Source organism: Bombus bifarius, unplaced genomic scaffold, assembly GCF_011952205.1.
Source record: "Bombus bifarius isolate JDL3187 unplaced genomic scaffold, Bbif_JDL3187 scf7180000007966, whole genome shotgun sequence".
Classification (NCBI taxonomy): Eukaryota; Metazoa; Arthropoda; class Insecta; order Hymenoptera; family Apidae; genus Bombus; species Bombus bifarius.
The window spans coordinates 7,780,118-7,803,520 of NW_022884352.1; the positions used below are offsets into that span (position 1 = coordinate 7,780,118).

The 23,403-nt window shown below is 32.3% G+C and overlaps 2 protein-coding genes and 1 long non-coding RNA gene across 3 annotated transcripts; 1 reads left to right on the top strand and 2 right to left on the bottom strand.

The window, feature by feature from the left end:
• The first annotated feature begins 2,946 nt into the window (after window positions 1-2,946).
• On the top strand, window positions 2,947-20,576 carry LOC117207907. The gene is made up of 7 exons (XM_033448618.1): window positions 2,947-3,189; window positions 12,862-13,178; window positions 17,534-17,604; window positions 17,844-18,102; window positions 18,577-18,705; window positions 18,795-19,071; window positions 19,164-20,576. Exons 2-7 carry the CDS (start codon window positions 12,985-12,987, stop codon window positions 20,142-20,144), a joined length of 1,911 nt encoding a protein of 636 aa, XP_033304509.1. The 5' UTR covers window positions 2,947-3,189; window positions 12,862-12,984; the 3' UTR covers window positions 20,145-20,576.
• LOC117207929 lies at window positions 11,264-12,854 on the bottom strand. The gene is made up of 2 exons (XR_004487609.1): window positions 12,168-12,854; window positions 11,264-11,757 (listed from the first exon to the last, which is right to left on the bottom strand). It is a non-coding gene; the product is annotated as an uncharacterized LOC117207929 (long non-coding RNA).
• Window positions 20,577-20,702: 126 nt separating the features above from the next.
• LOC117207912 (HEAT repeat-containing protein 3) lies at window positions 20,703-23,392 on the bottom strand. The gene is made up of 6 exons (XM_033448631.1): window positions 23,002-23,392; window positions 22,668-22,928; window positions 21,635-22,572; window positions 21,270-21,552; window positions 21,032-21,205; window positions 20,703-20,945 (listed from the first exon to the last, which is right to left on the bottom strand). The coding sequence occupies exons 1-6, from the start codon at window positions 23,143-23,145 to the stop codon at window positions 20,835-20,837; spliced, it is 1,911 nt and encodes a 636-aa protein (XP_033304522.1). The 5' UTR covers window positions 23,146-23,392; the 3' UTR covers window positions 20,703-20,834.
• Window positions 23,393-23,403: the final 11 nt, after the last annotated feature.

The following is a 23,403-nucleotide window of genomic DNA, read 5'->3' on the forward strand; positions in this document are numbered from 1 at the left end:
AATAATTGAAATATTATACATTTTTCCAAATTTTTTAATGTTTTTAGCAAATATGTTAATGATTTCTTATTTTATGAGGCTCGGTACTAAACTACAGTGACATCTACAGGTAGATTTTATACATAATTTCGAATTAAAAATTTTAAATTATGTCAAAGGCAATTATTTTAGAAAAATTCATCATTTTGAGTTTTAATATAAGGTAAGTAAAAAAAGACGGATTCAAAATAAATAAACATAAACTATACATAGTATAACAATCAGAAAAATAAATATTTATTACTTTAATTTGAAATTAGAATTGTTACACGAAAGTTGCATCTTTTCTAGATATTCATGCCATGGAGGTTAAAAAATTTACGTAGGTTAACGTAAGACCTTCGGAACATTTAACAAACGGATCTTCCTGCAGTTAAATTTGCATAGCCAGTCGTTCATGCGTCGACACAGTCACATATTCATGCATACACGAGTTGAGTGTCAATTTCTACCGGTGTTACATAACAATTACTGCACCACGACCGATATCATCGTGTTTCATGCATCCATTAAAATTTATCCAAGTGTTAGTACTTATTAAGGCACGTTATTTAGTATAATTATTCAATTACCATATAGAAAAATAAGCTTTTTTTGTAAAGAAAGTGTCCGTTATTAAAGAAGAAAGCCTTAAAATTTCGTTGATCGATTACTATTATCGAATTCTTTCTTTCTTCAAAAGTTTAAAGCTCGCAATAAATAATTCTGTTTGTAATTAGCCATTAATATGTTATATTTTTTCTTTTGCAACATTTTCTTTTGTTTTTTCAGTTACTATGATATCCTTCGATGTGTAAGCAACAATAGAAATTGCAGTTTAGTGCAGCTGCATGTACTTGAGTCAAGACAATGTAAATAGGTCGCATCGCGAATTGTTCTATTAAGATGGATCACGACACATTGTAATTCGATTTCAACTAGGATGCATCAAAAACATTCGCTATATGTGTCAACGAGATAGAAAATATACCACGACGCCTTTTAACAATCTACTAAATTATTAATTTAAAAAAAGAAGGAAACATAAATTTACATGTAAATTTATAACAATGTTTCTCTCTATAAAATACGAAACAGTTGACAAATAAATAACGTATATTACGATTATCAATTGGTTATTCGAGTCACGTTATTAGGTCGATTGGCCTGTTAGATGATAAAAGGTTCCTGTACAATGAACTTTCTATATCATTCCGCATCGGGATCATTTGATAATTACTTTCAATCGACGGTTTCATTTGGTCGGTTGCTGTTGAAAGGCGTCTTCATTATTCGTACGTACAATGCACGAATTATACTATAATAGAGTCCGAATGGTTTCAACAGATTCACGGTTGCACCTTGCGTCTATTATATGTCTTACTATATTAAAAAGTACGATCATAATCTTTAATATTTGCTTTATTATCAAATTAAGAATAAGATTATATTCGAACAATTCTAATATAAAAATTACTTTATAGATACTCCCGCTTTTTAATGGACGATTCTAGTACAACAAAAATCAATTTATCTCATTTTTCGCGACATGCTATTATTTATCTGCAATCGGGTCATCGTAAATATTGCGTCAAAAGCAAACTACTTTTTGATAAAGTGTATCTTATCACATTGATTCGATATCATCCGTGGAGAATTCAATCCAGGTAGAGTACAAGAGATAAAGCTAGTGTTTCCTCTATCCTTTAAATTATGATAGGACAAAGAACGTTGTTTGAGATGTATATCTTTATTACTCCTTTGCCCAGAGTGAATCTGCTATTAAAGGTAATGGTGAAAGAACATTATTATTTTCTTGTTGAGCGTTGTAATAAGTCCTTGCCGGCAAAAAAAGATGGAAGGTTTTGAAATATTTTATGCTGTTGTTACTGGCTGCAAACAGCTTCTCTCTTTCAAGGTACATTTTCTTATTTGCTTTTTATTATTAGCGATGCAATCTTTTTATTACGTAGAATCAGAGATGTTACGTTATCGTCATTGATGAAAATACATACGCTGGTCGTCCAGCGAAACACGATATCATATTTATTTGCGTTAGTATACTTTCCTTTTTTCCTATTCGTCGACGCGATAACCGATGACTGAGAAAGATTAGCTCGATCCTTGGCTTTTGTGCTATCAATGTTAACATTGCAATTGTGAACGAAACCTCTGCTATAATAAACTAGATTCTCAGTTGAAATTTCATTTAAAAGTAGTTTACATATTTTCTAAATAATGCAGTCGCTTGATTAAAGGAAATGCATATAAAGAAACACAGACGTGGATTTTAAAAAGTTCTTGTTATATTACTATAATTGCATATCTAGTTTTGTTAAAATAACTCATTAAGTAATTTGAAATTAATCAGTGCCTGATATAAGGAAATCTTATTGCATTAGTAAAGCAATTTCTCCAAAAAAGATAGGAACTTTAGAGCGAGCTTTACCTACGTACCGCATTTTTTCTCCTATGACTTTCTATGCACGTTCCATTAACGCCTACGTAAACAGTAAGCCTGTAATAGTAATACATGCATTCAATTAGCATTAGTCAGCATGCGTATTTATTATTACAATGATTTATGATATGAAACAATGTATCTCTTAAACAATAGCAGAAATTGAAGGAAAAATTTCAGTTTTATAAAATCTGCATTATTCAATTAAGTTTCTTTTTATTATTAAAGGACTACATGAAATGCCATACATCACACATATATAGTGTTTAGACTAGTCCGAAATATAATATTAAAATTAGTAAAATTGTATTTGCAAAAAGCAAATGCAAACTAATACATTTACTGTTTTTGCATTGTTTACGTTTAAATTAGGCGCGAATGTGCTGACCAATCACTCGTGTAGAATGCAGAATACGCGGAAAGGCGCGAAGTTTGCCGCGCGGTTCGAAAGTGCGCGAAGTTTGTCGAACAACTCCGACCGCGTTGCAGTTCGCCACAGTCGCCCGGCGAACTCCAACGTGATATGATGATTTTGTGTTGCTTGTGAATTGTGTTCCACGCTGTGGTGCTATTTGTGTGTACTCTCATCTTAGTTGCCCAAATCAGTGTCTAAAACAGTGTGTATTAATTCCATATAGAACCTGGACCAGCTGAGTCGAAACTAAGTACACCTGTTTCACTTCGACACCTCGTCACCTAAACCTACTTACGTAAGTCCTTCAACTATGATCATGTTTTAAGTATCATATAATAATTGTTACATCTTTTGAGATATTGTTATTCAAAGGAATTTTTTATTGTCTGTAAAAATTCAAGAAACAAGTATCGATGATCGAACCGTTACTTGCGCGCTGCGTTACAATCGATAGTTCGATCGAATTGTTTTTAATCGCAGTAGAGACTCGTGTTCAGTGTGACAGTTCGTACTTACTCATTCATTCTTTCTTAAATGTTATCGAATATAAGTAAGTCGAAGTTAAAGCAAAATTAATATTAATATACATGTATATAGCGATAGTGTAAAGACAAGAAGAAATTCAACGAATCAATGAAGCGCAGCTAGCGTAAAGGTTTGATTGTTGCGTTGATGTATCACGACATATGTATTTCTCCAAGTGGATACGTTTCGCGATAAAAACGCTTATCATGGCGTCGCTCTTTAATCTCGGTATGTAAATCTTCACGCTTCGAATCTGTAAACGATATCGAATATCATAAAGATAATAGAAAAAACTTTTGAACAATCATGACGAAATTATAAAGTACGCAATAAGATATATGTATTTCAGCAATGATTTTGTTTTGTCTTTGCATAACTAGAGTACCTATTTTTGTAAAAACTAATATTTTCATAAACTTAATTAAATAAATGAAATTTTAATAGAAATGCTGAATATTATAACATTATAATAGCTATCATACCTGTAATAAATAAAGTACCTGTAATAAATAAATATAGTACTGAATATTACAATGAATACTGTATCTGCTTTGGATATTATATGCATTTTTGCAATTTTCAATTTCTTATAAATGCATAAAAATCCCTAGTCTACTTATAATGGGTTAATAAATAATAAATAAAATAATAATAGTAACAATCAACGAATTTTTATTAGGCACGAATATTACAAGGTTGATGTTTGAAGGTTTTAAGTAGACAAAGATATACGACGTCTTAACCGCTTCTTTTCTTTTTTTTTTCGTTATGCATGCATAATGCGTGACCACTATAGCATAACGTGTAACTTATGCACGATTATTTCGAGTTACGATTCACTGACCTACATGACGTATGTAATTTAGCTGGCCAGATTTCGGGTTCCGTTGATCTTACGACCTTTTTCGTTCGAGCGATCGATTTCTGACATTATGTTCGATTGGCTCGCGCGCAAACACCGCTCGGTAAGCGTTATTTTTATCTTGATGATTATTGCTGTATTTTTTGCGATTACCACTGTCAACCGGAAATGCATATAACATAAACGCTTAAAACTCGATTGTGGTAACCACTAAACATTTTTTTACTTCCTTTGTAGCGTTTGTTTTTTAATTTAATCTTTGGTTGGTATTACGAGTTGAAAATTTAAATTAATTCTTTTATTTGATGTTTATATATTCGTAAATGTGCGTTTTAGTTCTAGCTTTTATTTTATTTCGAAATTTACCCATCAATGTAATATTATTAATTTAGGATTTAAAAAATATGTGTATAAAAATATAAAATTCTTGTTTAGATAACCCGTATAGTGTTCTAAATTGTTCTAATTGTTATTTGTACAGGATCTGTGCAGCAATCATATAAATTTTGGAAAATATTGGAAGCTAACCTTAAAAAAATCGCACAATATAGCATGACAGAAGATTATTCAATGAATGACTGGAAAAATAAAGTACTACGTAATACAATATAAAGCTAGACGCTATTAATTGTAGCCACTTTTTTTTATCGCACAAAAACGACGACTTTCAAAAAATTATCTTTCATACACAATCGCACATATCTTTCGGAAAGTCTACAACATTATTTTTATTTTTACAAATAGATATAGCGAGAATCACACAAAATAGAAAAAAGATTTACAATGGAGATCTAAGTATATAACAAAAAGTACTTAATTATTCACAGTAATTATATAAATTATAATAGTTCATTATAAAAAATTAATACAAGTCTCGTAATATTATATTATATATTATATATAGTAATATTATATATTTCAATTTTTCTTAATCTTTGTATTTGCGAGGACTATTTTTGTTATGCGTTATATGTATCATACAAATCAGTGCAAGTCAATTGACTATTTGGCGCTAAAGACAAAGAATTTGCAAATTGTGAGCAATTTTTACACCTGAACGGTGTACCTTTATTACTTGAAAATGATTCTGCGTTAAATATCGCGATTCATTGTACAACAACTTATTCCTCGAAAGTCCATCCAGATATAGTTTTTCTTTCCTTTTTCACCAGTTTTATAGTACTTGTTCGTGTTTGTCAGTAATTATGGAAGTATCGATTGGTACTTCCGTGCATTACTTGGAAGGTGGAATCGTAAAATCTATGGGCTATGCTATCCTTAAACGTGTTCCTTGCAGTATTTCGTGGTAACCGGTGCCATGAGCTTGAGTCACGGATGCCAGAGATTCTCAACTATCAACGATTACTTTCTTTTTCCTCCTATGAAATGTTTGATACTATGAAACCATTCTGTTCTCTATTATCAATTCCGTATATTCAATTTTCTAAAATTATCATGTAACATATTGAGATGCTAATATTATCTTCATTTTTAGGCAAAGAACAGAATGGTTGTGTGGAAGAGATTAAGAAATTCGAATGTTCCTAAAGAAAAATAATATGGAGAGAACTCAGTTTATTTCAAGAACATTAGAAGTTTGATTCCTTGGAAAATGAGGATCTTGTTCGCGTGTAAAAATAGAAACCTAATAGATCTGTTCGAAGGAGGTCGTGAACAAGGTTTAGAATGTCCAAACAATCTTCTAAAAAACGTATTTTATCGATTCCAGTAGCAGCTTACATTCGTAAATGGGCAAGGCCACGTGACTCGATTTTAGAGTCAGTGAAAATGCGAAAGAGCATTCAAGGTTTCGAACAGAAACAGAAGCTTAATTTCGTAAGACATGGAGATATAAGTTTTTTCTTTTAAAAATGTTCAAGGTCCTTTCTTCGTATTTATGTAGCTTCTCTGTGTTGATTTAGATATCTTGTTAAAAGATATGACATAGATTTCTATCCTTTTTCAGTGAAAGGTTTTTCGATCAGATTCTACAGAATTATTTTCGCAATATTGATATTGTAACTATATCCAAGTATTTTTAAATGTTAAATGATAAAAATGCTTGAGTCAAGTTAATGTGTTGTATGCATGTATATATAAGCGTATCGAAATGTTATCATAAAATGTTAAGATTCTTCTGTAATAATTTTACGCTATGAGGAGAGCTACAGACAGGACAAATCCACCATTAACCGAGCTTTCTATTTAGTATAGTTTAGAAGAATTTCGAATTTTAGAATATCTAAACAATTTTATCTTATGAGCCCTTTTTCTAAAAAGCTGCTCAATTATTTTTTTACTTTCAACTCTCATTTTACTTTCTTATTCAGAGCTCTGTTATCTCTGTATTTCTCGATTATATAGTCATTTTATATATCATATAAAGATAATAAAAATAGATTAATACATTTACTGTGAACACCTATATAAAGATTATTTCGGGTCTCGAAGAAATAATCTCAGATCTTAAAACCTATAGCTGTGAGCTATAATTTGTAATAGAAAGTAGCGACGAAAGATATAAAAAAGAAAAACGGTGGGGCGATCTGATGAATTTTCTTTAGAGAGTGCAAGTTTCCTCTGATGGTTAGATTTTCGTGATAGCGAGCTGTGGAAATCGTAGTATTGTACGTTTCGCGATTCGTTTGTGGCGATTTAAAATGGAGATGCTTTTTCTAGATCTACTAATGGCCGTATCTGACAGTTTAATTCGCGATCATTTCAAGAGTTCCCCCGTTTTAAGCGGAAGGGCAACTTGGACAAAGTCAAGTTAATTTGTGACTAATTTACATCGAATCTTAACACTAACTCATCTTACGCTCTCACATTCTTGACATTGCTCTCTACGTTCAATCTCATTTTTGGATCTACATTCGCAGTTATTTCTTGTCATATTGAAAATCTAATCAAAACTTAATTCGAACGACGAGCTTTACTTCCATTACTTGTAAGTTCGCTCATTTTGGTAGTTCTATATTGTTTTTGTATGTATACAGACTTCTTAAGGATGTAAGATATAAAATTATTTTTGATGGAATTTGAAACGTATCAAATTCTTTGATTCTTCTAGATCAAGTTATTCAATAAACATTTTACTCTAGTTTTGTTAGTGGATATTTTTGTATTTCTTTATATCTGATTAGCTTTTAAATTATTAAAACTAATATAGAAATATATTTTCTCGGGAAAGAGATATATTTCTATATTTTTCTTGTATCTCCAATTATTTCTTAGATTGTTTAGTTTAATTTAATTTAAGAAAAGCAATGCCTTTTTATGAAGTTTATTTTATGGAATTATCTATTTCAGTGTAATTCACGTGGATCTGAATGGGATTTATTATGAAAGCAGAACGCATTCGGTAGAAATACCTTCTGCGCACCTCAGAAATTTACATGGAATCAGTGTACGATCAGACATTGACAAAACGCTGTTCCAGTTACGTGACACGCAAAGCTGAAATTCTGATCGATAAATCTCGACCGTAGTTAGCCCACTATATTTATACTAGTCATTAAGTTTCATGAGTAATATAACGTGCAGTTTCTTATATCGGTATTACTAGTGATATTCATCATGGTTGAATTTGAAAGAAAAAGATTGTTTCATCCCTCGGAGCAATTTAAAATTTTAAAAAGCACAGTTCTCTTTAGGTGTACCATTTATTAAATGGACCGATCGTCCGGGATTCCAAAAATACTTGGCTGAATTTTATAGTGTCTGTGCTGCTCGGAGAAAGTCAGAGTACCGTCTCCTCTTCTGTGATACCACAAAATCCTCCAAAACCGATCTCTTTTCCTTTTGTTTTTACGTTTCATTCCTTAACGCGTTCGCTATTGACGTACATGATAGTTGGATTTTTCTCTTTTTAACAAAATTTATCAGACAATTAAATAACGCATTGGGCTGCACGTTAGAATAGTCATCGTCAGACTGTGAATATTCATGAAAATTTATATTTTTCGAGTATGATTGAAGAAAGGAAGTCCTGTATGTATACTTTATACATCTTTATTTTTAGATTTTCCATGATTGCATAAGTCTTCGCGGTTTAGTTATTATTACTTTTGGTGAAAAAGTCATATACAATAATAAAGAGTCATATATTTTAGTAAATACAGTAAATGAGTTAACGAGATAAATTAAGAATTATTCTATAATTATTTTCCATCTCTGTGTACGATTCTGAAATTATTGTCCACTTTTGAATCAGTGGAATATTTTGATCTGAAAATGTTACAGTCTGAAGAATTCATGAAGTTACGTTGATTCTTCAGAATTTTCTTATTTCTTATATTTAAGATTCTTGGTTGGGTTTTAGTCATTTTTCTGTTGATAGATACTGTATGCTGTAAGCAGTAAAGAGAATGGAGTTGCTAATTCGTCTACAAGGAGATGTTCCGCGAGTTTCTTACTAGGAAGTGCATGATATTTTTGTACTGGTGGCATTTAAGTCGCAGATAATGCTTGAAGGTGCAAATGAACTGACTGTGTAAGATCGTCCATGGTTTCTTTTGTGTATTATGTAAGCCTGAAGAGTTTAAAGTGCTCAATGTATCTTTAGAATGAAAAATATTGGGATTTGTAAGTCTCAGACTTGAAAATTTAGGGCTGAGAATCTTGGAAATTACATAGTTTGTATAATTTAGAATCTAGAGATTTGGAAACTCAAGGTTTAGTTTTATTAGAAGAATACAAAATAATGAAACCTTTATAGGTTTGAAATTGAGAGATTTGGAGTTAAGAAAAATTCAAACTATTTAAAGATATTTTCTGCGCTCTTGTCACTTTGTTGTTTGTTTATATTTTAGGAATAGCTAGCTAGACTTGACAAGGTAAATAAGCTTTTTTAAAGCTAAAAATAGATTGATGATTTAAGCGATATCAATACTGTTTCTTCAAGTGATAATGAAGGCAAGTAATTAACTATACATATACAACGTTCAAATGTTGTCGCGACTGCTTCTGTATGTGATACTTGTGAATGTCGACATGACAGCATCCACATGTGATACGCATATTACGATAAACAAGAAATCGATAAATAATGAAACATGTCACGTATGACAAAATATATCCCTGATATTTTGTAATTGATATTCGTTTTTAGATACATTGTAACTTAAAATTAAAAATACTATACTTACAGCTTTGCCATACTTTTAAATCCAGCATTTACAAGCTCGAAACTTCAAAATTTTAAATCTATAGGTCGTAAATTTCTAAATTATAAATATAATAAATTCAAATTCTGAAACAATATATATCAGAGAAGGGACATTTACACCGGCGTACTATTTATCAGCTGTTAGTAAGGCTGTTTAAAAAATGAAAACATTTTCTGTGTTTCATCGTAGCCATTCTCTCGTGTGAAACAGCTTGTTCAATTAGCAAACTGCACCGGCCTTCGGTGCAATTAGTATTATATGTGCGAAAAAAAATATTCTATGAAAACAGAGAAACCGTTATTGTGTCACAATTTAAAAAGAGTTCAACATTTGACTGGAGAATCTTTATTAATCTTACACTTGTGCCGTTAATTTGTATTTAAATTAAAACAACAGGTTGCAATAAATTCAGATTACTTGAAAGTGAATGCCATAATTCTTCGTTGGAGATTGTTTGACCACGTTTCTGACGCAAGTCCATCAACAAGCTGCAGATCAGAAATGAACAGCGACTGCAATGAGCTAATTGAACTAATTGCGTTCGTTAGTCGTTGTTCGTGAGTATTCACGTGATATTTACCCCGTATCTTCTTCTGAAATCGTTCCTTACCGATATTACTCGAGAAGGATGCGCGATTTGTGGTGCACGTCTGCCTCTGCTTGGGGAACCGTATGAACCGAATGATTATTCATGATGGAAAAGTTTTTATTTCATGCCGAGAAGGTAACCAGACTGCAAATGAAATATGATTGTATCTCTTTATACAATATGTCTATCATGCTTTAATTCATTTATTTATGTTTCTTTTTTTCCTCTAGTTCTGTTAAAGAAATTTTATTTAATTAAATTCATTTATTTATTTAGAGGATATCTCGATTTGCTGAAGAAGTAAAATTTTAGGTCGTACGGAGAGACGAATGACAATCTTCCGATATTTGTGGAAAAAAGTTGGAACATTTTAGGACTGGAGGAAATTTAGATTATTTTGCTATAGTATGTATTATTATTAGACCACGGATGTTTATGCATTTTGATATTGCTATGAATGTAACTAAACAAATGGAACCTATATAGAAGTTTGTTCTATCCATCAAGTATTACAGTGAACGCTTTACTTTGCATATTTTATGTACTTTTCTATACTACGCACTTGCATTTTGTATAAATATTTTTACATTTTTAAATGTCTGCACGAAGTGCACAAACATCCGTAGTCTACCTGTTTGATTAGTAATAAAGTAGAAAAACAGTACAGTAGAAAAAAGTCAATTTAAATGACAGTCACAGAAACGAAAGAAGACTTAAGGCTTCGCAACTCGTTAGTTGCCTTTGAGTGATGTTTCCAATGTTGTTTCAACATCTGTTTCCTACCTTTCTTTTCGAAAGTTCTTTTATTTCTCACGCCATTAAATTCACAGAATAGAAAAGCTAGGAATATCGTTTCGTCGACATAAGCGAAGAACAAACGATCCCAGCCAGGGTAGTAAGTCACGTAATTCGAGTACAGAGTAAAGAAAGAACACGCGAATAATGAAATTATGCTCGCCTGTGGTAATTAAGATGCATCATCAGGCAGGGCGGATTACGTAAACTTTAGTACATTCTCTATTTTCGTAATGTAGGATTAGACGGTTGGTTAACTGGGTTAACGTAACAGATGCTGTATATTATCCAAATTAATAAGAATGTATGATCGCTTGAATAGAGAAATTTTCACACAGCGAAACGCTTATTTATTCTGCCACATAAATAGTATTAGGCCAAGTAATACGTTCATTTGCGTTTTTCTTTTGTTTTTAACGCGTATAACGCTACGCTGATCATCGGTGGCTCGTGTTTTGCTATATTTTCAGAATGCATAAGTATAAATATAATGAATTTTTTCTTAGGTAAACGCATCCCACAATAGCTTAACACACTTTTAACATTTAAAAAAATTCCTATTTTCCATTGAAGCTAATTTCATATTCTAATTCCTTTGGTGGTATACTTTAATAAATCGAAACAGACGTTAATTCTTTTTAGCATTACAAGTCTTGTTTTTCCTTCCGTTAACCGAATAAACGACAGATGTGTGGATATCCCAGTTCAATAGTAATTAACCCAGGACTTGGTTCTGTAACCATTACTACTCAATAATGGTCAATTGGTTCGATTTAAATCGACAATTGGCATGCCCGAGCAGCTCGGTCTCTAAATCGTTTCCCTCTTATCCATCTTCGTTGACAGATGTCTTAGTCCGCTCAGGTTTCTCTTTTTCAGTTCAGCATCGAATTCCATCGAACTCACATTTTACTTGGTAGCATTCTGGAATTTGTCATTTTCAGTAGATAATACAGTGATAACAGAGCAATGGTGTCAAGATAGAAGATGTTTATATAAGAAGATAAATAAAAATACAAATTTCCTCCTAAGGTATTTTTTTAAATTAAGGCGGTGAGGAAGCGAAGATTTCTTTAATACAAAGAATGATAATCTTTATGCAATAATTTTTCCAGATGAACTATAGAAGAAGGAAGATATTTTTACTAGAACCTTATAAAATGAATAATAGGAAGAGGAGGTTCGGTCGTTTCTTTCAAATAATCAAGAATAGTCGCGAAGAAAACATCGCTCTTCAAAGAATTATGGATACTTTTATTCTGAAGTATAATGAGAATTCAATTGTTGATAAGTCGATCTGTAATGGAAGTTCGCGTAAAATAAGTTCAACTTACTGTGGCCGTTTATACATATTCCCGGAATCAGGTCTGCGTAATATGTTAAAAATAAATCTGGACTTTATTCACGATGCGCGATGTTTTCGGTGCTGTTACTAGATTAAATTGCTCCCGCTGTTTGACAGTTACTCTCTCCATAATTATAACTGTATCATTTAATATACTAATGCAGTTACAACCTATTCTGGCAGAGATCGCTTGATAAGATCATTGACTTTCCAAGAAGGATATTACCGACTCTTGGTCAACTTTTTATCATCTCGATTGGTTTTATCTGAAAAACACAAACATTCTGATAATTAAGAGCCGTTCTGGAACGTTTATCTGTTTTCCTACCATCTTAATTCCCTTTAATCTCCATTCGTAATTCATCGAAAATTTTTGAAGCAACTAAAATGCTCACTATTGGTCTTTCTATTTTTTTTTAAATTTATTCGTATCAATTCTTTTTTATTTCGCTTCACATTCCACTGACAAAGATTTTGAAGCGATTGAAATTGGCCACTATTATCCTTTTCATTTCCCTAGTCAATGTTTCTTTACTTCCTACGAATTGCTCCCCAAAAATGTTCATTGTACCAAGGAAATAGAATCATAATTTTGTACAGTACGTACAGTATCTCATTTTCAGTGTTGGAGAAGTGCACACGGCGTTCAAATAAAAATAACCAGGTTTGTCTTATATTTTTAGGCGGACGAAGTCGCGAACAAGAGGATGACGAGAAATCGGTGAATCCCGTTGCGACGTCGCGACAATTTCACGCTATCAATCGAGACAAAACCCGAAAGCCTGCAAAGGGAAACGCGGTGAATCATGTCGCAATCGAGACGTCCTAGCATTTCCATCCACGATTATCCGGAACATTTGAATCCGTTCAGCGATGACATCACCAATGCGCAGCCTTACTTTTATCACGATGCGAAGACCAAGGACTCAAAACATAAGTTCTGGACGTTTGGTAGAAGCAGGAAGAAAAGGTCGAATAGCTTCTCCATCAAAGGCACATGGTACTATTACGTTTTACTTCTACTATAGCATGCTTAAAAAATTGTTCGCTTGAAACGCTAGAAATATCTGGCTATTCTTTTCTTCGTATTTCTTTATTATATCTTGAAAAGAATAGCCGAAGAATAATCTGCTATTATTTGAAACAAACAACGGTGTATCATTGTTGTGCTTGATCCTTCATTTTTGAAATTCATGGAAGCTCAAAATGATCCAGCTGGTCTTTCTGGTAAGTTACTTTCGTTTCTAAGAATAGATTAGCAAAATTTATTGTTAATAAAATATAAAAGATCTGCATTTATATGGAAGACATAGAATAAAATGAACTTTTGGAAAAGTGATGCAAAGGTAGAACTAACACTGGTGACTCTTCCCTAATAATAAGATTCTATTTCTAGACATTACATATAATAATATCATTTTATATATGGCGAGATATCTGTTTAATTCGAAAGTTGCATCATATGTTACAGATTTTTAATGAAATGGACTCGCCAAGAAAGAAAATTCCAATAGAATTTCAACGATCCTGCGTTATTTATTAGAACTCTACTTTTGAAATAGTGCGTGGAGTTCAAATATAAATTGGGAAAGGTTCGGCCAGAAGTTTATTGAACTTGAACTTAGCATCGCAAACGAAATGCACGCGTGAATCGTATGCGATTAGATATCTGCATTTGGCTGTCATCCAAAGAACATAAATAAGAAAGAATCTAACGTAGTAGACTAGACAATCGACGTCAGGTTGTTTTCCGTCCAAAAGGTCTTTACAGTTTCTATTTGAGGCTACAATCGACGCGCATTTCCTGCGTAATTTCATGCTCGCAAATTGTTCATTAAGTTTTTCCTCTTTCACGACAGCTTTCCTTTGCTTGAAAAACATTCTCTAGTCTTTATGAGTTTTTATAATTTCTCTTCATAGTTCGTGGAAACTGAAATGTCAAGTTTAATTAGCAAAGCAATTTTATCTAAATTATCACAAAGGAAGTATGACTAATTATAAAATAATTTTATAATTTAGAGATTTATATAGCTAGTTTAAATGAAATGAAATTTTCCAAAGGAAGACATCTTGGGTAGATGTAATTGATATTATTTTATTATCAGTGTTATAAATACACATCAATGACTTGTTACTTTTATCAGATGCAGGATAATCTAACCGAAGCTTAAAATAATAGTACGTTGAACTTCGAAGTGCAAATTTATTTTAAAGCTTGATAGAAAGGAATAGAAAGTTCAGTTTTTCTTACGCGTTTTATGTATAATGTAGTTTACGACATCGCGTGGAAAATTCAGTAGCCTATCGAGGCCATCGATCTGCTGCAATTTTTCTTAAATTAAGCCAATATTACCCAGCGTTATTATCTTAATTTCACTTTTATGAAATCCACTACAGCATTAGATATCGATCTAGTGTGCTTTATTAATCTGTATTCTCGATCTAATCTAATTTTATGACCCAGACTACAGCCTAAGGAAAGATTAGTACGCTTTTTAAAATTAATTTGAAATATATTTAGACATAAATTTCTTTTTCAGGAGGAGTTCGAGTTATTCCTATAAATATCACATGTGAGAAAATTCATTCGGAAATTTTTCTTACTGAAAATTCCAAATCAAAAAGCTTATGTCACTAAAAGATCAAAATTGTCATTTTTTTAAATCCTGACTAGAATTTTTTATTATCAGAAGACCAAAATGGAGCTTAGTTCATCATCGAAGAATTAAAATTAACGCACATCATTTTTGATCACAACTTCTGTTTCATTCAAAAGCAAACAACCGACATAATTTTCTAAATAAAGTTAGGACGTTGTTAAACGCACATATTGGATATTACATATCGATATTTGGTCAATTTATCTCGATGAAAAGGTCGAGAAAAGATGCGTCACAAAACCTATAAATCATCCGAAGGATAATCTGCTGGTGACCCACAGAAACTTAAATAGTGGCATGGATCAGCTTTTGTACGTAAGCTATTAATCATTTAGCGGACAGGCGTCAGCAATTATGCTCAAGTAATGAAACGCTGTCAGTTATAATATCGATTTTTCTACTTTCTTCCAATGGCATATTAGTTTTTCCTTCGATACAATCAATGCTTTTCTTTATAGGCTTATTCGCTTGGAATTTGCATGGAATATTTTGAATAAAAACCCGGCTTTAATTTGCGAAGCGGTGCCTCCTCCTATTTTCATTAGAAAGAAAGAGTTCCGGCCTGATTGCTGATTAAAATCAGCTGAAATTTTAAATATCAGCGTTGTTGATCACTAACATTGGGATCTTCAAAGTTTCAATACCTTTTGCTTTAATAGATACACTCATTTCCTTCTCTTTTTCATTCACGAGAAAAGCTGCTTTATATTAATGTCCTCAATTCTTGTGGTTTCATGCTGGAGTCAAATACAAGGAATATTTGAAGTTGCAGAAAAATGGTTTATACTTTTATATACATTTATACACAGTCTCGTATAAATCTATATCGATTAAGTTCTTATTCGTTCGAATTGAACGTTATTATTTAATAAACCGAAATTCTTGGCATTCTCTAGATATAGGAACTGAAAGAAAATCTTATCCGTCGACTTTCGTAATCTGTCATACCAAAGTTGCTGAAGCGTTTCTTTGACCATGAATCAGTCTTTGAGTTTATCTTAGCGAAGAAACAAAGCATAGAGAACGAATATCTTTATATACCTACATAACAATTTCTTTCTGCTATATCATATTCAAATTATAACTAAAGGAGAACCTGAAACAAAATATTCGATTTGATGTTCGTCTTAAATAATAATAATATATTTAATAATGATATATTTAAGATTTAAAATACGTGACTGAATTCAAATTTTCAAAACATTTACTTACAATACTATGATTTTCAGTTCATAGTTGCAATACCTGAGTGTTGAAATCGCTAAATGATATGACTTTGCTGTTATAGACACAGGAAGTACAAGAAGAAAAGATCAAGAAACGTCACTTAAATTTGTTGTTCGTCATCGTCGTAGTGAATGTACACATCTTTTAACACTTGCGACACTGATATTCTCAGCGTTGAATAAAATAAGAAAATGATATTCTTGACGTCAGCTCATTATACGTATGACAACGCTTTAACTCAATAGTTTACTATTCGTCGTGGACTCGAGACGTTGATTGACAAGTTGATGATGCTAGTCTATTTTATGCCTTACTTCATAACTATCCTTGTACTAGTTTGATTGCGATTATTGTACAAATATATTTATTGCGAAATTGGTTCACGGATGTCAGAACGAGGATTTGTAATTAGAGATCGTAGAAATTGTGATTCATAATATATAATAATGATAGTTATTAGAGAAGAAATCTATCTTCTGAGGAAATAGATACAAAAGCAAATCAGGATGTTGTAAGATTAATTTAAATATTAAGATAGTTTGTCGACACTTTTTTTTTTCATTGAAAATCTTGTTATCAACGTTGTTTGTTAAGTATGAGAATATTAGCAGAGATTAGAAACTGTCCAACCTCCCGGTAGCTATCGTTTGTAATTAATATGCAATCGACATTATATGGAGGTAAATGGAGGAAAAATTGCTATAACTATAACTTAAAGTAAAAAAAAAAATTATAACAGATTTCTAAGCCCATTGAATGAATCTCAATGAATTAAAAAAGGTAGTCAGAAAGTTTATTTAAGTAATTGTTATAGCACTTTAAAGTTTATTTTATCTTTTTATAAAACACATTTTTTCTTTAAACCCGCCAAAATGTTTAATTTCACACTATTTTCTGCCCTTTTTTAGTTCATCGAGAAGAAAAATATATAATTTAATCCTTTTTTGGTCTTTTGTTTCGGTCAAGAATTACGAAGTGGATCTTCCCCGCCGATTGAAAACTGCAGCCCATGAAATAGGCTTAGAAATCTGTTATAATTTTTTTTTACTTTAAAAAAATCTTTTTGTACTCGTTAAATATACAGAGTGGTTGGTAACTGGTGGTACAACCTCAAACGCAAAATTTTTATTCTATATTTTCGACTTCTTTTTTCGCGTAGAATCGCCCCCTTTCCGCTTGTACCACCAGTTACCAACCACCCTGTATGTAAAACCATACCTCAAAATTCAATAACCATTTCTTTCTTTCCCTTCTAAAAAAATCACAAAAAGACGCTGTTTTAGAAGATTCTAATTCAGGACACCCCCTTAAGAGCATAGTAACGTGAAAAGCCTCATTTCGTTATACAGCATAGAAATGTGACATAGATCTCTAATACGTTTGAATATAAAGTACGATACGCTCCGCGAGTACTAATAGTTGTAAATCTGTTTATTTCATTACATTAGTCTGCATTGTTTGCTTTCAGGAACGGGCTATTTGGTAAGCGGAAAGACGACAAGTTGGAAGCTCAGGAAAAGAGGTCCACGATTACCACAGGTTGCTATCAAAACTCATATCATTAAAGAAGAAAATGCAAAATAAAATTAACAAATTATAAATTAAAATGCTGTAATAAAAGTGTTAAAGTATAACAAGTTTGTAAAAAACGACTTCATGAATGGTACTATAGTGTCTTAGGAGGTTTATACAAGATTATCATTGTAATTTCAATGAAATATTATTTCTATTTTTGCCTAAAATATACTTTCCTAATTTTAATACTCGATTTTTAACAGTTTCATCCACTTATAAAAGAGAACCATGTATCAAACCGATACCTGTACCGCAGCGTGTACCGACAAAAGATCAGCAGGAATTCGATGAAGCTCTTGGTACTTTAGCCAGAAGAAGAAAATACACTTTAGATAATTCCTCATCGAGATACAGCTCGAGCTTGACTGTTAACGGTGATCCTGCGAGACTCTATGACGGGAGTCCGCAGGAAACCACCACATCCATTATGGGTGATCTCACACCGAAACCACCAGCTCGAAGGTGAACATGTTTTACGTTGTCATATACTATTTTTAATATCCTTCTAAATTCCATTGTCTTTTGTAGAAGCTTTCTTTGAGCTAAATTTTATATTTATTATATGTATACATTGTTTAAAATAAATTAGAATATCGCTACTATGACTCTCGCTTCTGTTGCGCCAACTAAATGAACAGAAACGAGGAAGTCCTACCGGCTTCAAAGATAAAAACTGTTCCGCTTTCTGGTAGCCATTGTTTGTAATTAATAACTGGTCGAAGTTGAATGAAGTTAAAATGTTGTATATCTATCGGGAATATACTATAACTGATAGATCTTTGGTAAAATTTAATCAATCTTTATTGGGTGGAAGAAGTAATTATTGTCTCACTTTTTAAATTCCTAATTCGGAATAATTTCAGGATATGTGATTGATATTGATAGAAATTGACTACATGACATTAGCATACATATTAATCAAATTTTTGGACGTAGGTTTGGTCAGACAAGTCCAAAGCCGACAGACAAACTACCAGCGTTAAATTTCGAGAATGAAAGTCCAAGGGAAAACGGAAGTGTGACTCTCCGCGAAAAAGTGCAGGAAAGAACACCTGTTCCCCCTTTGTAAGAGTATAAATCTAATACTATATTACATTATAATTATTGAACCGATGAAAATGATTTATTACATTAAATGTATTTAATTTTGTTAGGCGAAGATTCGGTAACAGGTCGTCACAAAGGACGAACGCGAATACTTTGGATCCAGAGGAGGAAGCGAGTCGATCGGGCGATGTAACGATTTGCGACGAGAATGAGAATGTACCCGGGGATTACATGTTTAAAAGATATTCTCAGGATGCGGTTAGAAAGTCGAATCTTTCGATAAACAGCTGCGTTTCTGTTGGAAGTACGATGAGCACGCACGGTCGTAAAAAGCGAAGAGCGCCGCAACCACCACGGCGACCAGAGAATATGGAAACAAACGAAGTAAGCCAGTAAATCTTCCAGGCCAGGAATCTTTAGAGAAGAATTAATTAGAACATTATTAAAATCCTTATCTTTCGTTGCATGTTTTGTAGAAGGTTCCTGAAGAGGTTAACATAGAACTACAGATAGTGGAACCAATGGACATAGCGAGGGCTACTGAGAACATAGATGATCTGACAAAAAAGAGTAAGGATTTAGACGAGAAACTTAGCGAAGTGAAAGAAAAATCGGAAGTGTCGATTCCGAAAGGCGCACAACCATCCGAAGAAGCTGCAACAAAAGATAGTTCGACAAAAGTTGTGGAAATTAATACAGAGATACTAAATAAAGAGAACACTTGCACCGAGAAAGAACCAAAAGATGTTGTAGAAATAGAGATAGCAGAACGAAAAAGCTCGACTTCAGAGGATCAAAAGATTCTTCAGAAAGAAGACTTTAAGAAACCTGTTAAGAAGGATGGAGAAGAAATTCAAGTTGAGTATCGCAGAGCTTCTCAGGAAAATATAGAAATAATTAAAGACATTGACCAAGTGAATTCATTGTCAGAGTTAGATAATGTCTGTCTGCGAAGGAAAAGTTCTTCTAGTTCGTTGTCCAGAAGCAGCAGTTTCTCTGTGAAAGATGAGATAGAGAAAATCGAAAAGCAAATAAAGGCATTAGAAACGAAAAATGCTTCTAAGGACTCGTCGGATGAGAGGAATAATTTGCAGGAAAATGTGAGACACTCGATTCAGGAGAACCGTAGGCATTTCTTCCAAAATATGGTGGATAACGAGAACGACAAAGATGCAATTAAAATAGAGTTTAAGGAATTGCCAAGGGAACAGAAAGACATTCACGTGGTGAGACTAAACGACTCGCCTGTTCCTACAATAGCGCCTAGAGAGCCAATAAAAGTTATTGAGCTTCACATTTCTGAGCCCATAAGACAAAAACCGGAGATTCTTGAAGATGTGAATCCGATTCCAAAACCCAGAAGGCACAGTGCTTTGACTCGGAACGATTCTCAACCTACCATAATTTCAAATGAAACTAGAAGGAACCTCGAATCGACCAGAGGGAAGTCTTTTTAAAGTTTGTATTTTGAACAGTAAATTCTTGTAGGGAATTGTGCAATCTTTTCAGTCTCTAAATTGAACAGAAGAATATGTATCTCTGTTGATTTTAGTCGATATGTATCTTCAAAGACTGTATAAACACTGTGTACACATGTGCCTTTATTTAACGCTTTAAAATATTTTCTGATAGTTTGAAGTATCTTTAGGTATGTCTTAGGTGTAATTGTCACATGAAATCTGGTTTCTAGACAGCTATAGGACAGGATTAGTTTTGCAATGTTTCTTGAGCGGAGTATGTTATTCTTCGAGATACTTCAAAAGGTTACACATATTTGGAACCTTATTACTACAGAGAAGAAGCCTTGATAAATTATGTGATCATAGCTATTTCTTGTTTATTTAACAGTTTTGTTATTTATTGATGTGGAATAAAGTCTGAAAACTATACTAGGTCTGTGCTATTCCTTCTCTACGAGAAACGCATGTTGATAATTTTATTTAAAAGAACTCAGAACTTTTTGCCTCTATTTGTATGATTGATTTTTCTCGAGGACGATGAAATTTAATCACTGGTTGATTCGAGATAGAGAAAGCTTTTATTGTTACAAATTGTAAATATTAATTTAGTACATTAATGTACTAGTATATATAATTTACAAAACAATATTAATGTATAAAAAAAAAGAAAAGAAAACAAAAAGGTTTCTAAAGATCTCGAATTCTTTTTTCTTTGTACCTTATGAACCTCATGATATTTGTATTCACTGTAGACACTATTGCAACATTGTCTCCTAAATTTTTCCTTTGTTGTCTCATCTATAAATAAAATATAATAGTAACCACGAATTCAGGATGTGTGAATTCTATAGTTTTAAATATTCAAGTTGAAAGCAGAATCGTACCTTGTTCTTAAAAAGTGGTGCCAGGACGTGTAATTTTTCTACTAATTTAATTTCACTTGCTAACTGATCGCTATCGTCTTCTGCATATATATCCATTATTGTATCTAAGGATTCTGCCATGATCCAAACTGACAACTCCGTCTTACAAATGTCTAATAAAAACATAGACACGTGCTGAAAAAATATTAATGTAAGAGATCATTTATTGTTTAGCCCAATAGAAATCTATTAATCTTACCTTAATTAACTCGTGAGCTTCGGGAGTATCATTGTTCATTAAAATCAAAGCTAAAGTACCTAATGTTCGTATCAAATTCACGCGGACGTTCGTATTTGGACATTGACGCTCTCCGTTTATCATTGGTTGAACGTCAGCCAGTGTTAACCGATTAAAAATTTTTGCTTCTTCTTTTGATAGCCTTTGAATAGCTGCTCTCATAGCTGATGTAGCAGACTCCAATAGTTCAATATCATTTGGGTTTGTATCTTTGAAGACAACTGTTCCAATGTCCATCCACATTCTAATCTTAAAAAGAGCACAAATTAAATAATTTTATTCCAACAATTTGGCTATTGTTTGTTATTAAATTTTGGGTACTGTACCTATATATATTTTCCATACCACCAAGTACATCGACTTCTAAACTTGACATCAAGTTATTTAAACATAAATAAGCTGTACATTTTAGTTTATGAACTTGTTTTAAGATGTCCTTTCCTTCATTATTTTGTTGTAATATTTCTATTGTATCTTCATCCACAAATCTAGTTTTATCCCATACTTTACTTACTATGTTACAAGTATTAAATACTTCCACTACTTCTAGTGGGAGAGAGAAGATTTTGTATAATTTATTATCCATACAAACATCATCTATACCTCCAGTCTCACAATCTGAATCTTCCAAATCAGATTCATTCTCATTTTCTTGGTCTTCTGAACATAAGTTGGCTAAAATCTCTAGTGCTTGTTGCTGTGCACCAAAAATCCTTCGGTTTTCTTGTACCTTCTTTTTTGCACTGCTTGAAAAAGCATTTTTTTCATGAGGTAAAATTGAAGTCAAATTGGATAATAACTGTTTACAATCAATAGAAAGTGTATTAGAAAGTACATTTATCACTTCGCATACTACAATTATAGAATTATTTTCCGTATAACTAGTCAGATTAATCAATAAACCGCTTAGGGCAGTTTTAAAACATACTACTTCAGAAATAGTAGTATCCTTTATTTCTGCATTTAACAGCTGAATAAGCATATTTTCACAGCTCTGAAGCTTTCTAGCAGCAATAGGATTATTTTCTGATAAAGATAATAAACATTGCATTGTAACTGTTGCAATTTCTATGCCATAGGAAGTGATATCAAAAAATTTTGTCAGAATAGAAACAATATCATCTTTGTTACAACATTTTATAGCAAATTCACTATGTTCACATAGCGTCCACAGTAATGTGACTGCTTGGATAAAAGCTTCTCTTTCATCAATTGTCTTGCCTTTCCCATTATGATCAACCTTTGGTTGCCAATTTGTATAATACTACAAATTATTTAAAAAACATTAGTCCATATTATAGAATAGGATAGAATAGAATAGAATAGAATAGAAAGAAATAAACATTCTTTTAAACTTACTTGCGTCAACAAAGTACACAGTGGAGTCATAATATCATCTTTCAATAAACTTCTATGTGCTTCTGTTTTTCCATTATCTGCTATATACCTCAAAGCACTTGCACTACAAGCTCTTACAAGTACATTCTCATCGACAAGTAGTGGGCCAACTAATTTAGCAATTTCACTCTTTGCAATCTGCACAGCAAGTGCTGAATTGCATGACATCAATTCAATTGCTTGCAATCCGGATAATTTTTCCTCCACATTAACAGACTTTATCTGTAACATTAATAAATTCGCAGTTAATTTTATATATTAAAAAATAGAGCAGTAATATCTTATGTAAGATAACCTCTTCGTATACTCTCTGTAGAGCACGTTCCCGATCTTCATTCGTAACATTTTCAATCTCTTCACTCTCAAAATCCTTGACAGACACAAGTCCTGTAGGATTCTGCTTATGGGGTTTACTTCTTTGTCTCTTTTGTTTTCCCATTTTTTACTAATATATTCTTATTAATATACAAATGATACAAACTTAAAGGTTAAGTTTGTTAAAAATGAACGTATTTTAGTTCTTTTTTTATCTCTCCTTTCATTTGATAATTTCACCAAAAACGGAAGAAAATTTTAATTATTTTGTTTCTTATGGTTGGTTATGTTATCAAAATGTCTCATTGGTATAGTGAATTTCATGAACGAATAGAATATGTATACTTTTTTAAACACGTATGTATGTCGATGTTTTTAAAGT

Excerpts from the sequence above, each read along its gene's own strand:
- LOC117207912 (XM_033448631.1), bottom strand. The coding sequence starts at position 23,145 with ATGGGAAAACAAAAGAGACAAAGAAGTAAACCCCATAAGCAGAATCCT. Across the intron at positions 22,929-23,001 it reads TACAGAGAGTATACGAAGAG|ATAAAGTCTGTTAATGTGGA; the intron begins GTTATCTTACAT and ends TTAATGTTACAG. Across the intron at positions 22,573-22,667 it reads TGTGTACTTTGTTGACGCAA|TATTATACAAATTGGCAACC; the intron begins GTAAGTTTAAAA and ends AATAATTTGTAG.
- LOC117207907 (XM_033448618.1), top strand. The coding sequence starts at position 12,985 with ATGTCGCAATCGAGACGTCCTAGCATTTCCATCCACGATTATCCGGAA. Across the intron at positions 13,179-17,533 it reads TTCTCCATCAAAGGCACATG|GAACGGGCTATTTGGTAAGC; the intron begins GTACTATTACGT and ends GTTTGCTTTCAG. Across the intron at positions 19,072-19,163 it reads AGAATATGGAAACAAACGAA|AAGGTTCCTGAAGAGGTTAA; the intron begins GTAAGCCAGTAA and ends CATGTTTTGTAG.